The 14,360-nt window shown below is 37.3% G+C and overlaps 1 protein-coding gene across 1 annotated transcript in view; it reads left to right on the plus strand.

The window, feature by feature from the left end:
* The window catches only part of LOC110104010 (P-loop guanosine triphosphatase YjiA), a 31,486-nt gene that overhangs the window by 13,309 nt on the left and 3,817 nt on the right, over positions 1-14,360 (plus strand). Inside the window, exons 5-7 of the mRNA XM_020832939.2 lie at positions 6,119-6,169; positions 6,252-6,343; positions 9,771-9,901. Of these exons, the coding sequence (XP_020688598.1) occupies positions 6,119-6,169; positions 6,252-6,343; positions 9,771-9,901 (274 nt within the window). The remainder of the gene's footprint in view (positions 1-6,118; positions 6,170-6,251; positions 6,344-9,770; positions 9,902-14,360) is intronic.

Consider the following 14,360-nt stretch of genomic DNA (forward strand, 5'->3'; position numbering starts at 1 on the left):
TTTTCCATTTCTTATCTTTAATAGATGCTAACCCATAGCCCCTTTCATAAAATAATTTGTCAATCTAACCTTCATATTTTTTGTTGCACATCTAGTAATGTTATTTTAGCTACAGTCAATTTGGTTGTTATTGGCTTATTTATTGTCTAGCAGTTGGAGCTATATAAAGATTATCGGTTTGGTTGTTGTTGACCTCTAACCTATCCATGGTCCCACTTCAATTGGCTTCCACTACCCACATCTAACCCACATCGCTCGTAAACGACATAACTCTTGAACCCCCTCTCCCTCTCGTCACACAGTTCATTCAAATTCTCTCGCACGCAAGGAAGCCGAAGCGGACCTCTGCTCCCAAGCCCTCAATTAAACTCTCTCCCTGCTCCTGTTCCAGTCTCATAAGCCTCTTGAAGCTGCCTTTGTCCAACTTTGATAGCACACGACCCTCCCGATCCAACCATCCAACCCGAGCTTGAGTGCCGACTCTGCCTCCCTCCCATAATAATAATAATAATAATAATACCAATAATAATTAGGGGTGTCAATTCCGATTCACGGGTCGGGTTCGGGTCGAACCCGAAATTGACCCGGCACTATTTGGGTCAACCCGAACCCAACCCGACCAAAATGACCCGGTGCCAACAAAAAATTGCTAGTTTTCGGGGTAAAAAATGGGTCAAAATAGGTTTCGGGTCAAAATAGGTCAATTTTGGGTCAACAGGTCAACCCAAACCCGAACCGATTTTTGAAACGGGTCGAATTGTTCAACCTGAACTCGGCCCATTTCAAGTTCGGGTCAACCCAAAATCGAAATTTTTGGGTCGGGTCCAATATTGACACCCCTATAATAATGCCAACAAAAAATTGCTAGTTTTCAGGGTAAAAAATGGATCAAAATAGGTCAATTTTGGGTCAACAGGTCAACCCAAACCCGAACCGATTTTTGAAACGGGTCGAATTGTTCAACCTGAACTCGGCCCATTTCAAGTTCGGGTCAACCCAAAATCGAAATTTTTGGGTCGGGTCCAATATTGACACCCCTATAATAATAATAAAGGGAGTCGCCGCAATCACTCAATGGAAGAGCCGAAGATTGATTATGAGGTTTATTCTTGCCCCGAAGCCCTCGAACATCGATTTTAATTCGATCGAACGAACTTGAAAGGGCGAGTGCTCTCCCGAATCTACCCTCTCGGGGGAGGGGGCACCGAAAGCTTGTCAAAATTCCGAGGAAGCGCCAAATTTTAAAATTTTCTTAACATGTGCTTAATAAAAAAATCAAAGACTTATTCCAGTGTCGATTCTTCCCCGTAGCCCTCGCCTGTCGAATTATATCCAGCCAATTAGGTTCGGTTTGGTTCGCGGACCGGGAATGTATGGTTAACATCCGGATCCTATTGAACCGAAAAGGAGGCAAATCGAAAGGGCTAGGGCCCTCCCCAACCTCCCCTCATAGGGAGGAGGCAATGTAAGATTGTCGAAATCTCGGGGAAACGCTAAATTACAAAATAATGTTTCGCTGGAGGACTTGAAGACCGATTCCGGGACCCATCATCGTTTTGAAGCCCTCGATCGTCGAATTCTATCTGGCTGGGCGGGTTTGAAAGGACAAGTGCCCTCCCGACCTCCCCTCACTAGGAGGGGATGTCGGGAGGTTGTTAAAATTGCCCCAGGAAGCTGCAAAATTTGCCCTGGGATATTGCCGAATTTCTAGAAACTATCAGAGAATAATTTATTAATTTTGAAGCCCTCGATCGTCGAATTTTATCTGGCTGGGCGGGTTTGAAAGGGCAAGTGCCCTCCCGACCTCCCCTCGCTAGGAGGGGATGTCGGGAGATTGTTAAAATTGCCCCAGAAAGCTGCGAAATTTGCTCTGGGATATTGCCGAATTTCTAGAAACTATTGGAGAATAATTTATTAATTTTAAAATAAATTTAAATTTCATTTAATTAACCAATCAATTTTAAGTTAAATTTAATTAAAATTGAATTAAACTTTCATTTAATTATTTGATTAATCAATTTCTAATAAAATTTATTTAATTGAGTAATTGATCAATTTAAAAATCTTATTAAACAATTAATTTAATAATTAATTAAAAAAATAAAATCAAATGATAATAATAATAATAATAATAATAATAATAATAATAAAAGGAAAGAAAATTAATGTTTATACTAAACAAACCTAAGTAAAATGAACACCAACTAAAACTCAAACTCTTAAAACTAGAACACTAAAACACCAACATAAAATAAAGAAAACTACAGAACTCTAAATCAACAAACTAAAACCCTTAGCAAAACTCTAGAAAGCTCTAGCTCCTGGTAAGCTCCAGCTACTAGTAAACTCCCTCCCGTGGAAGCCAAGAATACTTGCAAATAAGTAAATAAAAGTCAATGCAGAGTGGTAAAAAAACTAATATTGAAAAGTGAAACTTTTATTATAGGCAAAACTAGTATTGAAACATAATAAGTAAGAAGAGCTAGTAGTGTGAGTCAAACATTGTTGGCAGAAGCAAAACTATATTATACAGTACTAGAAGCCAATTGCTTACGTAAAGATGCTATTGTTTTAATCAAAACCCTAGGACTAACGTCGAGATAGTGAAAAGTACAAAACTAAGTGTTTGCAGCAAAATCCTCGCTAAGCTAAGTTCGATAGGAAACCTCTAATAGAGGTCGTAAGTCCTACTTCAATCAGGGTAGAAGGGAAAACTTATTATGGCAGATATCATGTCCCTGATAACACATGAACTATTTCCAAGTGAAGCAGTGAGACCGAGATTTAATTAACACACTAAGAAAACTTGCTAGTGAAGTAAACCTCGGGCTACTTTTAATGAAAACAATAAGACCCACTTCCAAACAACACGGACTACTTTAAATGAAAGCAATAAGACCTCTACACTTAATTAACATGCTAGGGAAACTTCCAAGCGAAAGTAACCAGCCCTAAGCCAAAATCAGGCCACTTCTAAATGTAGAAGCCATAAGGCTTATCCACTTTCAAACTGGGCTATTTTCAAGCTAAGTAGTAAGACCCGCTTTTAACCCAAAACTCAAGCCACTTTGAAGGGAAGCCATAAGATCTACCCGAACATACTAGTAGCTTCTAAATGAAGCCATAAGCCCTGACCTAAACTTAAACCTTCGGGCAACTCCTAAGTAGAGCCGTAAGCCCTAAGCCAAATCAAACCATAATAACACAAAAATCCACATCTAATCACTTTAGTTTACTTGGGATCCTTGAGAGGAGGCAATCCATGGCTGCTAATCAGACCCTGGATGCTATGATCAACAATTGTTAGTGTTGGCAGACTGAAACCTACGATATTCCCGAGATGACGAAACCATGTGATATTGATCAGGTCTATCTCTATCCTCCACGATCAAGATTAAAAATCTTGCACATCTAAAAATTAATTTATCCTTAATCAGGAATTCTCTTCTATGCAATAGGAGGGGTAATTAATTATGGGGGCTTGCCCTCATAGGAAGTAGGAACCCATAACTAAATAAACCCCGATATAATTATGGGGGGAAATATGGTTAATTAACATCCAATCTACCTCAGGGAAAAATGGAACTTTAAGCATAGGAAGCTTGGTTCATAATGGTAAGTGCCATCTTTTTCTGAGCGAATAATTGATGTTTTATAGAATTCAGTTTTAGGTTCCCATGATATTCTCTTTTCATGCATATTTCCCAGTTGTTTTTCCATTTTAACCATACTATCTTAAATATAGAAGTTATGTCATTGTTATCTATATGCTCATTATTGTTTTTCGCTAATAGATGAAAAACTTATTAGATCTAGGTATCACTTGATCTTATAGTTGTGTTTGCTCATGCTTATTGATTTCTGACTGGTAAAATTGTATATCATATAAAATTTTTTATTTCACTTGTCTCTCTTATTTTATCTTCTTAAAATTTCCTCCATTATTTTATTTTTCTTACCTATTTCGGTAGAAGAGGTTTAATTGTGTAGAGTTTTATCATTTATGAAGAGCATGCATCGAAGCACTTTATTTTGAGTATCTATTGTACGCATCTTCATAATAATATAAAAACATTCAATCTTAATCTTGATTATTGATTTAATGCAACTGTGATGAGGAACATTTTGGTTACTCAACTACTTTCAAGGCCTATCAATGCTTTATCATAGTAATTTTTAATAACTTCAACGTACTTTGATGCATGCATATTTTAGTTTATTTTTGTTTTATTGTAATTTGAATATTATAGTTATTTTTTATGTTTTTTTTTTAATGCTATCCAATGATGGAGATCATCCAATGATCATGAGTAGGTAGTGCTTGGGCATGGCAAGCCTTGGGTGTGCTAGCTTCTTGGGTTCTTTTGGTCTTTGGGTTGTTTGTTGCCTCTCGGGTTGGGCCTTGGCCGCTCTCCGATGGGCCTTGACTGCTTTGGTTTTGAGCTGAAAATTTGGGAGCTACTTGGTCCTAGCTCATTATTGCTTGAGATGATGTTTAGCTCATTATTTGGAAGAGTTATTGCACTATTTAGCTCATTAATTTGAAAAGATACTCTTTCTTTTAGCTCATTATGTGGATTTGGAACTTGCCTCTTCACCTTTTTTGTGACCCCTCAGTTTCTTCCTGGTGTTGTTTCCCGTGGCCGGTTCTCCTCCCTTTGCTGGGTGCTGGCTCCGGTCCCCTGTGTTGTCTTTTCGGTTTCTTCCTTGGTTGCTTTCTCGTGGCTGCTTTACCCAGTTCCTGTGCTGCCTTTTTCTGGTGCTGTTTTGTTTTGCCTGTTGGCCTTCCTCTTCCCCTTACCTGATTGGTTCGGTTGGAGGTGGAAGTTGGCTGTTTGGCTCCCCCTTTTCTCTTATAAATTAGAGATGTATTTGTCATGAGGAGGTTGTTGATTATCTTGAGATAAGTCTCTAAAAACCTGAGGGTTTCTTCTCCTTTCTTGGAAAAGCTTGAGAGTTTGTTCCAACTATCTCTTCCTCTTTATTTCGTCTTGGCTTCTAATCTCTTCTTCTCTACGCAAGTTCCACTCCACTTGCATCCTTCTTCTTGAGCTATTGGAGGTGTTTGTTGGTAGAATTTGGTGACATTTGCTGGAGGAGTTTGGTTGGACGTTGGAACTTGTTGCTGTGGTGGACCATTGGTTTGCAAGCTCTAAACACTTTTCATATTTTACCTACATTTCATTGCATGTGAGGAAACCGCTTGCCGGTTGTTCTCATGATAGTGTTTTTATTTTATAATTTTGTTTCGTTTGTTCGACTTTTCGTTTGTTTTGATGTTTGTTTGAATGTCTGCATTCTAGATTGAATCGATTTTGGTTTTAATTGTCCCAGTGTTCTCCTATCTTGACATTTCCTTTCTAGTTTGCATGCATCATACCTCCTGCACACAATTTTTTTGTCAAAGCAGTTCTTGTGGGTACATGATTTCTTCTCAAGTTCAATAAAAATATTTATATGAATATGTTTTCTTTTGCCCTTTATGCTATTCCATTGATTTTCTTGCAAAATAAATTACTTCTATAGGAGATCTCCATGACGTGGAACTAATTGATTCTTCTAAGCATAAGTTTAATTATCCTCTACCATAAATTTATTGAAGATTTTTATTGTTAAATGTGATTTTTCCATGTCATAAAACCAAATTAATATTAACTTGTTGTGATGCATGTCATAATCATGACTTTGTTGACAAAAATAATTTTTCGTATCCTATGTATAATTATAAAGCACCCTATTTTCCATCTTTTACAGTTATTATTAAATGTACAGAACTTCTGATTTTTCAAACCCCTATAGTTTTAGTATGCATTATAACAAGGATTTCTTATGCGATCTTAATTCATGACTTACAATTCTTTTCAAGCATCTGTATTTATCAAAGATTATCTTAGTAGTTTTCAACCAATCATTTTTTTATGAGCTCTAGCCCCCCTGCTAAGATTTCCCTGGAACCCTTCGTTTACTGAAGTATAACTACAAATAAAGCATCGCTAAGTTTGTTTCACTAGTTAATGGTGTTACAAAATAGTCCTTCCTGTTCCTTTCTTGAAGGTCGTTAAAATGTCATTGCATAATTTGTACTTAACCTGCCTCAAATGACTTTTGATTGTCACAGACTGACCTTGTGAGCGAGCCAGAGATCTCTTCCTTAATCAAGAGAATAAGGGTATGTAGATCAACTTAGAGCTCTTATCATATGGGCACCTATTGAATTTATAAGTTTTTTATTTCCTTAACGATAAAAACAGAATATCAATACCATGGCTCATTTGAAGCGTACTTCATATGGTAAAGTTGATTTGGATTATGTTCTTGGCATCGGAGGCTTTGACTTGGAAAGGTACTTCTCCTTATATTCCTCAACCTTCTCTGCTTTTGGGCTGCTTTATGGATTGTAAAGTTTTGAGATCTCTTAAATTCTTTGTTCTAAAGAAATACGAACTTGGTATATTTTAGCATATTCACATTGTCTAAATGCCAAGAAAATCTGTCCTGCATTTGCTTATATCAAACAGATATTACCCAATATGGAATATAAGGAATTTTTTGTTGGAATACGGGATTACTGATTATTTTAGATCGATTCACTTGGCTCAAGGAATAAATGACTTCTCGCTGATGTAGTTATTTTTATTCCTTGAGATATGCTTTAAGAAGTGAATAGTCAAATTTTATAGGAATTGTAAATTGAAGTTGATGGTTTTATGAGTTTTCATAATTTAGCAATTCAAGTAAAACGTTTTCTAGGATGTTCAGTTTCCATCATGGCTGCCTTTATTTGTCAATTGATTTGTTAGAACTGTTTATTTTCAAATCGAGTGCTTAAGAGTTATGACCAAAAGATGCCTCATAAGGCTGGCTATTTCATTCAGCAAATTTAACCAAGTGATTTATTTGAATAATTCATTCTTTTCTATAAATGTATGTGTATATTGCTCTTTTTCCCTTGAAGAGTTTGTTTATTATTACTTCAATCGTCATATATTTTCTATCAGGGCATAGGCAATGCAAAGGTATATTACTATTTTTGTTAAGTTGGTTTTGTTTATCATTGATTCAACCATAATATTCTTCTGCAGAGTGAGAGCTAGATCATATGTTTTTTTTCCATCGTTTCTAGAGATTTCATTCAAGGATATCTTCGAAGCCAATTGTGGTGGAAAATTCCACATGGAGACAAGACCGGTTATGTTGTCCTTTTTAAAATAAGGCGCTACTTTTTTAGGAAAAACTAAAAAAAACATTATTAATTGAAGCTCCATTTATTTTTTTAGTCTAATTCTTTCTTTCTCCACCTTGCCTTTGAGTTTTAATTTCTCCACCTCTAATCAACCATCATGTTTCTTTATAAAGCTTTCCAATGGAAAGAAGGCTACAAGTTTGGGTACTTTTAAAACATTATTCAGGATAATATTTTGATGTATCCTTTGCTAGCAATGGATTATAAATTTCCATCATCAATTTTGATCTTTTCAGAACTAGGACATGGGAGATAAAAACTAAAAAATGAGTTACTGATCATATGATTAGATTATCTTGAATCCATAAGTCTAAGATTAATTTTTTAAGAATAGAAAGTGCCAAAAAATCTCTACTTGTGTCACATAATTAACAGGAGTATTATATGAGGAATGAGATTTTAGCAGTTTAAGAATATTTATCCGCTCTTTGTTAAATGGAGATGATTCAACTTAATGTTGTGTAGGAGTATTTTGTTTGATAGGTTTGGTAGATTTGCCACTGGGGGCTTGTTGTGTAATTTGTAATATGTCTTATATGATGAGGTTTCCCACACTAGTCATATTGCAAGTTATTTTTGTTCTCAATTGAATTGATTTGGATGTCTTGTGATTAATTAGTGCTTTAGGAATAGCTAATGCAGAGCCTTCAATTAGATTATTAATCCCATTAGCTCTTTTTCCAAGTATCACATGTCCATAACTTTTTTCTCTTCGCACCTCCGCGAAAACTTCCCATATATCATAAGCTTCATCATACTCAATGTTTAAACAGGCAAAACTCTTAAAAATGTGACCAATGTCTACTATCATTTTATAATAATTGAAGTCTTTGGTTGACTTCCAGTCATAATCATTAAACAAGTCTAAGTCTTCCCAAATCCTTTAAAAAAATTAATATATCTTGTTATTGAATACTCACCTTGGCAAATTTCCCAAAGTCGCAGGATTAATTCATACTTGGGATTGATTTTCCAAATTAGAGTACATTTTTTAGATGTTATCTAACAACTCTTCGGTAGTGGAATAGCAGAGATAATTTAACCAATATTTGTGTCTCCAATGATTTAACCCAAACGACATAAGTTGAGTCCCTCACGTCGGCTTCTTTGTGTGTCTAATGATTTAACTGATCTTTCCTCTCATCCTGATGCACAATCAAACCGGTTGAAACTAACGAAGGAAGTTATCATCATTCAATTAGATGGTGGTGATTTGAATGTGATGACTTTCATGTGAGCTTTGAATTGATTGATGTTCGAATGAAGGAGGAGGATTTAATATAACTTTGGACATTTTTTGAAGGAGTAATGAAGAGGCAAATTGTAACCTAGGATTTGAGCAACACCTATGGCAAGAAGAAAAACAATCTAAGGATAATTTTCCTACTCTGATACTGTAAAGAATGAAAAAGAAGTGAGGAACATAAGTCAAATTTGCTGTAATTTTTGTTGTTGTATGTTTGCACTCGCAGTAGGAGTTACATAGGCTATAATGAGAGTCATCCCGAAGGAAAACCATTAAAGCACACTTAATTACATGCAAAACAGGAAACAAAACACCTCATAAGGGCCAATTGTTGTAGGGTGAATCTGTGGGACATTGGTAACAGTCTGACGACATCAATCATGAATCATTCAATCTGTGTGTTCTGAATAACTAAATCTGATTGGTTATGAGGAGATAGCTGATTTGGGAAGAGAATAGTTGGGACCACAACAAAGGATTGATCCTTATGGTGAAGGGTGGACTTGATGGCTGAACTCAAGAAAGGTTGCAGGAGGAACTTACAACATTAAATGAAAGAAGTCAGCTGCACACTTGCTATTAGGCATATTTGGCATCCTTCATTCCATGGATTGCCAATATATAGGCGCCAAAGCCCACTGATTGATGGGGGCGGAATAAATTGAAATCATTTTTTTATAATTGAAAGACTAAAATGGAGAAATGTAATACTCTGGGATTATATTGGCCACTTGCGAATAGTCAGGGGGGCCTTTTGAAATTTAATTATACATATATACATACACTAAATAGTCCTAGGAGCTAGTTATTAATTTTTCATTTCAAATCTGTTTGAACTGATTTTGTTGCTTAGCATTTGAGAAAGATGGTATGATTTTCCTTTCTAACGAGTCTTCTGATCTTGGACATAGCCTTTCATAATCATCCATTTAAGTGATTTTTCCGTCTTTTCATGCTCAGCCACACACTGTAGGTACCTATGGCTAAATTTTTCCTAGTTTCCTAGTGGTTTGACTTTCAGCGGCCATTTGTCTCCCAAAAGAGGCTGGGTCAAGTTATATTTCCTAGCTTTTGTTATGTCACTCATGACTATAGTTATCTTTATTAGTGGAAATCAGATTTCTAGATATCTGCCAGTTTTTATATGTATCATCCCAGGTTCATTGTTAGATGTGTTTAATTAGGCAAGAGTCTTATTGGTTTTCTCTTTAATTTTTTTTGGGGTTACAAGCTTCATTTCTTTCTTTAATGTAATCTATCTTTTTTTTCACGATTTCATAGGATAGAGAGCACTGTTCGTTCGGAAGGTTCAAAAGAAGATCATAAGGAACATGACCATGAACATAAGCAACATGATCATGATCACCATGATGAACATCATCATCAGCATCACAGCCATGAGCATAAGCATGGTTAGACATAGCTTAGCTTTTGTACATCACAAATATGAAGTTGTTCTGATAAGTTTTAATAGGAGAAATGCATAATGTTGTTTCAGTTTTCTACTTTGCTTGAAAATTACTTTAGATGTTTATGATTATTGTGCCCTTTTTTGAGTGGCTTGGAACTCTTTGAAGTGATATTAATTCATCATTATATATTAGTGATATATCTGTTGACTCAAAAAAAAAAAAAAACTTTTGACATACCAAAAACAATGTTTTTTTTTTTTTTAAAGTATTGAAGGAATTCCCATGAAGGAAACTTTGTATTATGTTATCCTAACTATGCAGTTTAGTTATTCAAAGTGAGGGATAACATCATTTACCTTTAAAATATCTAATATAGTTTATCAAATATTGGATTGTACTCTATCTTCGACGTTGCTTCTGTTGTACTCGGCCAAACTTGTGCAAGCTCGTTACCTCCCTCGCCCTTAGTCCTTGTGCACAATCATTGCTCCCGCGTGCTTGTGGTGCTGCTTGGGTGCTATCTATGTGCTTGTGCTTCTTGTGCACTTGTGGCATGGCCTTTGTGTTTGCGAGCTCACCTCTTCTGATTGTGCTTGGGGTCACGCCATCTATTCATGTTTCATCGTTGTTGTGGATATGACATCCAGGTTTTTGTTCTGCCTTAGCTTGCACCGGCTCAATGTGCTTGACACTTGAGGTTCCGTTAAGGGGCATTACCCCCTTGGTGTTGGTGCATATACCAACTTCGGTCTTGGCACTTATAGTCGTTCCCTTTTTAGGTTTGGCTCTCCTTTGCTCAACTTCTTCTCCTCTACTTTGTGTGTTCAATCCTTGTTCCTTTTATCCTCAAATCTTCCGTCAGCATGCATTATATATATTTCTCTGATTGCTCCCTTAGTTTGACCACATTCTGATGCTTCTCCTTTGGTTACTCTAGCTCTTGGGGCTTTTCTTTGTGCGATCTCCATTGCCTTGTGCTCCCTGATCATTTTTTGAGGCTATTAGGCAGTTGAGAAGGGTCATGTACCTTGGCTCGACTCTCCCAATCATTTTTAATCTGGCCTAAAACTACTCATCACAAGTAATCTTTCTCTCTAGAAAAATCAACTTTCATTTTGTTTGATGAGGAGATCTCTGAGGTGGCTTTGCCCTATTTCTCTCTATTATTGGCATGTTTTTGCAGTATCATCTTAGTATTAAGGTTCGTAGTTTTATGTTTGGCTGGGGATTGAAATTGGGTTGTTATCGATTCTCATCATGTTCTCGCTAAGCCATCTTTAGAATTAAACTATTCAAGGTCTTCTCTCGGAGAACATATTATGTGAATGGGTTCCTAATTTATATGCTTAACAGACATCTTATTTTGAATGTTTTATAGAAATCTCCTATCACTCCAGTTTGAGTTTATTTTCATATCTTTGGATTAACTATTTTAATCATTTCAATTTGTACTCTTTGGTTTAATTTTTGACAAACCACTTTTTAGATGGACGTTGCTACTATTAGGCTTTCCAAGTTGGCAGTGTATAGAGTTTTGGTTTAATTAGACATTTCTTTCCCTCTTGAGAAAGAAGCTTGGATTGGCTTAAAGAAAACAACATTTTTATGATAAAAGATTTTGCGACATTGACAATAAGATGACAAACCCTTAAATTCCAATTTTTTTGAATAACCATATAGGAGTGCGATCCAAATCTCCCTAGTCAAAGGGGCATAAAAATTGATTTTGACCAGAGCATGGGTCATAGATAGACGAGAGAGTCTGGTGGTGATCTCATTGAGTAAAGTGTAAATTGACTGATGAAGTGAACACAAATATGAGGGAAAATAACTCATATTTAGATAATGGAAGGCTCCTTATAGATATCAAAGTGTGGAGACCACTTTAGCATATGCATAGGGAGACTATTCTCATAATACGATTGAGGAGAGAGAAGTCTTAAATAATGTACTTACAATGCTAGTTTTTTTATTAGTGGCAACGATCAAGAAGTTTAATAGAGAAATCATCAATGAAGGTGTATATCTAACATGAAAGTGAGAAGAATTTCTAAACTTGGGCAGACTTATGTGGGAGTATGGAACTACCAAATCTGCAATTTCTAACTTCAGAAAATTAGAGCAAGTTCATCCTGATAGGTAGAGGAAGACTTGAGCTTAGCATGAGGGGACAGTAGGAGAGAAGAGGTGTGAAGTAAATCTACAATGTCCTAGCAACCGTCACTGGAAAAGGAGGCAAAGCTTGAGGGGAAGCCCCACGAAGTGAAATGGAAGTCAGGATCCACAAAGGAAGGTGGGGATGAGATTCCATTGGGAAATACCAGAGATGGTCAGCATGAAAACAAGGATGGAGCTTGAGATCATGTGAGCGAAGAGCAAAAGGCCTAGTGAAGGGAGACCAAATGCTAGGTAGCATGCAGCAAGAGCATGGGGATTCAACAGGATCGAGAGCGTGACAACCTTCTGCGTTTGAGTTAGCTGCGATGAACATAGCTAGCAACCGATTGAGCATGAGCGAGGGTTGTCGAGACATGTCTAAGATATCATGTGGCGAGTTGCGAGCACTAGTAGCAATATGTCATGTGGGGCGAGAGCAACCAATGAAGATAGGTATAATGTGTTGATATGATTTAGAGTTCACTCAACATATTTTTTCTTTTGTAAAAAATGGGATTTTAGGGCTCGCACTCATAATGTCAATCCTGCAAATCTTCGAATTTGATTATATTAATTTGATGTGATACAACATGCGGTGAAACATGAATTGCACGTTAGAGATTAATGAGAGTTTAACTTTGCAATGTTAACGATAAAATCTAGCTTACTCAAGTTGGATTCAAGAAACTTCGTGATAGATTATGTTAACGGCAGTGATTACATTTAAGAATTACAAGAGTCTTGCAAAAGATAACCAAAATTCTCTCTTCAAAACGACTGATTTTCGTTAAATAACCTTCTGATCGGCCTGACCGATCGCACGATCGTGCTGGACGATCTGACCAAAATCCAATCGGCCTGGGACGATTTCTCAGGACGATAATTAATTTCCTGGACGATTTGCTCTCTGACTTTTGCCATGAACTGATCGTCCCGGGACGATCCCTGATCTGCCCGGACGATCCCTACAGGAAATCATTCCTGTAACTTCTGTACAGAATCTGGAACAAATTGTGAACTGATCGTCCCGGGACGATCTCGATCGGCCCGGATGATCCTGGAGCAGATCTGATGTTACACTAAGAGTGGCCGGCCATATGAGGAGGAGAGGGAGGTTTGGGAGTTATGAGAGTGGGGCCCAAGTTTAAGTAAGAAATTCAATTAAATCTGAATTTTATTTCAGATTTAATTGTGACTTAGGTAACTTCCCACAATTTAAAATGAGAGGAAGATCTAATTTGAAATTCAAATTAGGATTTAATTTCATTAATGAGATCCCATAATGAAAGGGAGCCAATTAGAAAAGTGTTTAAACGAAATTTGAAATTCAAACCATAGGAAGTCAAGGGGGAAAGAGGCGGTGGGAGAGGGCTGCTGGGTTGGCCGGTGGGGGAAAGGGGCTGGCCGGAGGGAGGTTGGTGGCTGGCCGGCGGTGGCTGATCTAGCCGGCAGAAATTGGAGGCAGGGTGGCTGGCGGTTTTGGACAGCTTGGAGTGGGCGGCGGCAAGGAGCAAGAGAGGGAAATCAGTAAGGGAAAATCTTTGGATTCAAGCGTGAATTCCACTCTTCACAAATGCTTTCAACCCGAATCTCCACGACGACGAATGGATCACAAGAAATAAAGGAAGAAAAATGGTAGAACAAGAAGATCTAGAACTCACAAAGAGATCTAGCTTCTCCTACGAACTCACTAAGAGATCGAGGAGGGTGAACTCACAAAGAGATCATAAGTGGCAAATATTCTTCATTCATCAAAAACTAAAACTATTACATAAGAAAAGGAAATATAAATAGGCCTCAAAATGACAAGAAAGCAAAAGACTAAAATGCCCTTCGGGCTACAATAACGACCAAATACCCATAAGGGCAAAAACGGAAAAACATAAAAATCAAATAAACTACTACATAAAATGATGAAAATAAAGATCATGATCGTGGTCGTCGATCTCCGGCATCTCCTGATGGTACATGTGTCGCAATCTCTGACGATGTCCTCATCATTCTCCCCAGGTGGGAGAAAACTCGACCCGGTCGAGTAAGCATATATAGAGCTCTCGTACCACTTTAGTAAGTCAGGGTCTAGTCTCTGTAGCTCATCTCGGTCGATCCACATGTTTTCCGTCTCCGGCTTTCCTTCCCATTGAACCAGATACCTCCGATGACCACCGTCCTTAGTGGAAATGATGTCATCGCTAAGTATTGCTTTAATCCTCTCCGCGGTAGGTCATGTGGGGAATTTTGGGAGTGGAGGTAGGCTGGGGATCTCACCAGGTGGGGACTCACAAGGCTCATCAAGTAATGA

The sequence above is a fragment of the Dendrobium catenatum genome, unplaced genomic scaffold (genome assembly GCF_001605985.2).
Source record: "Dendrobium catenatum unplaced genomic scaffold, ASM160598v2 fragScaff_scaffold_847, whole genome shotgun sequence".
In the NCBI taxonomy this organism is placed as follows: domain Eukaryota; kingdom Viridiplantae; phylum Streptophyta; class Magnoliopsida; order Asparagales; family Orchidaceae; genus Dendrobium; species Dendrobium catenatum.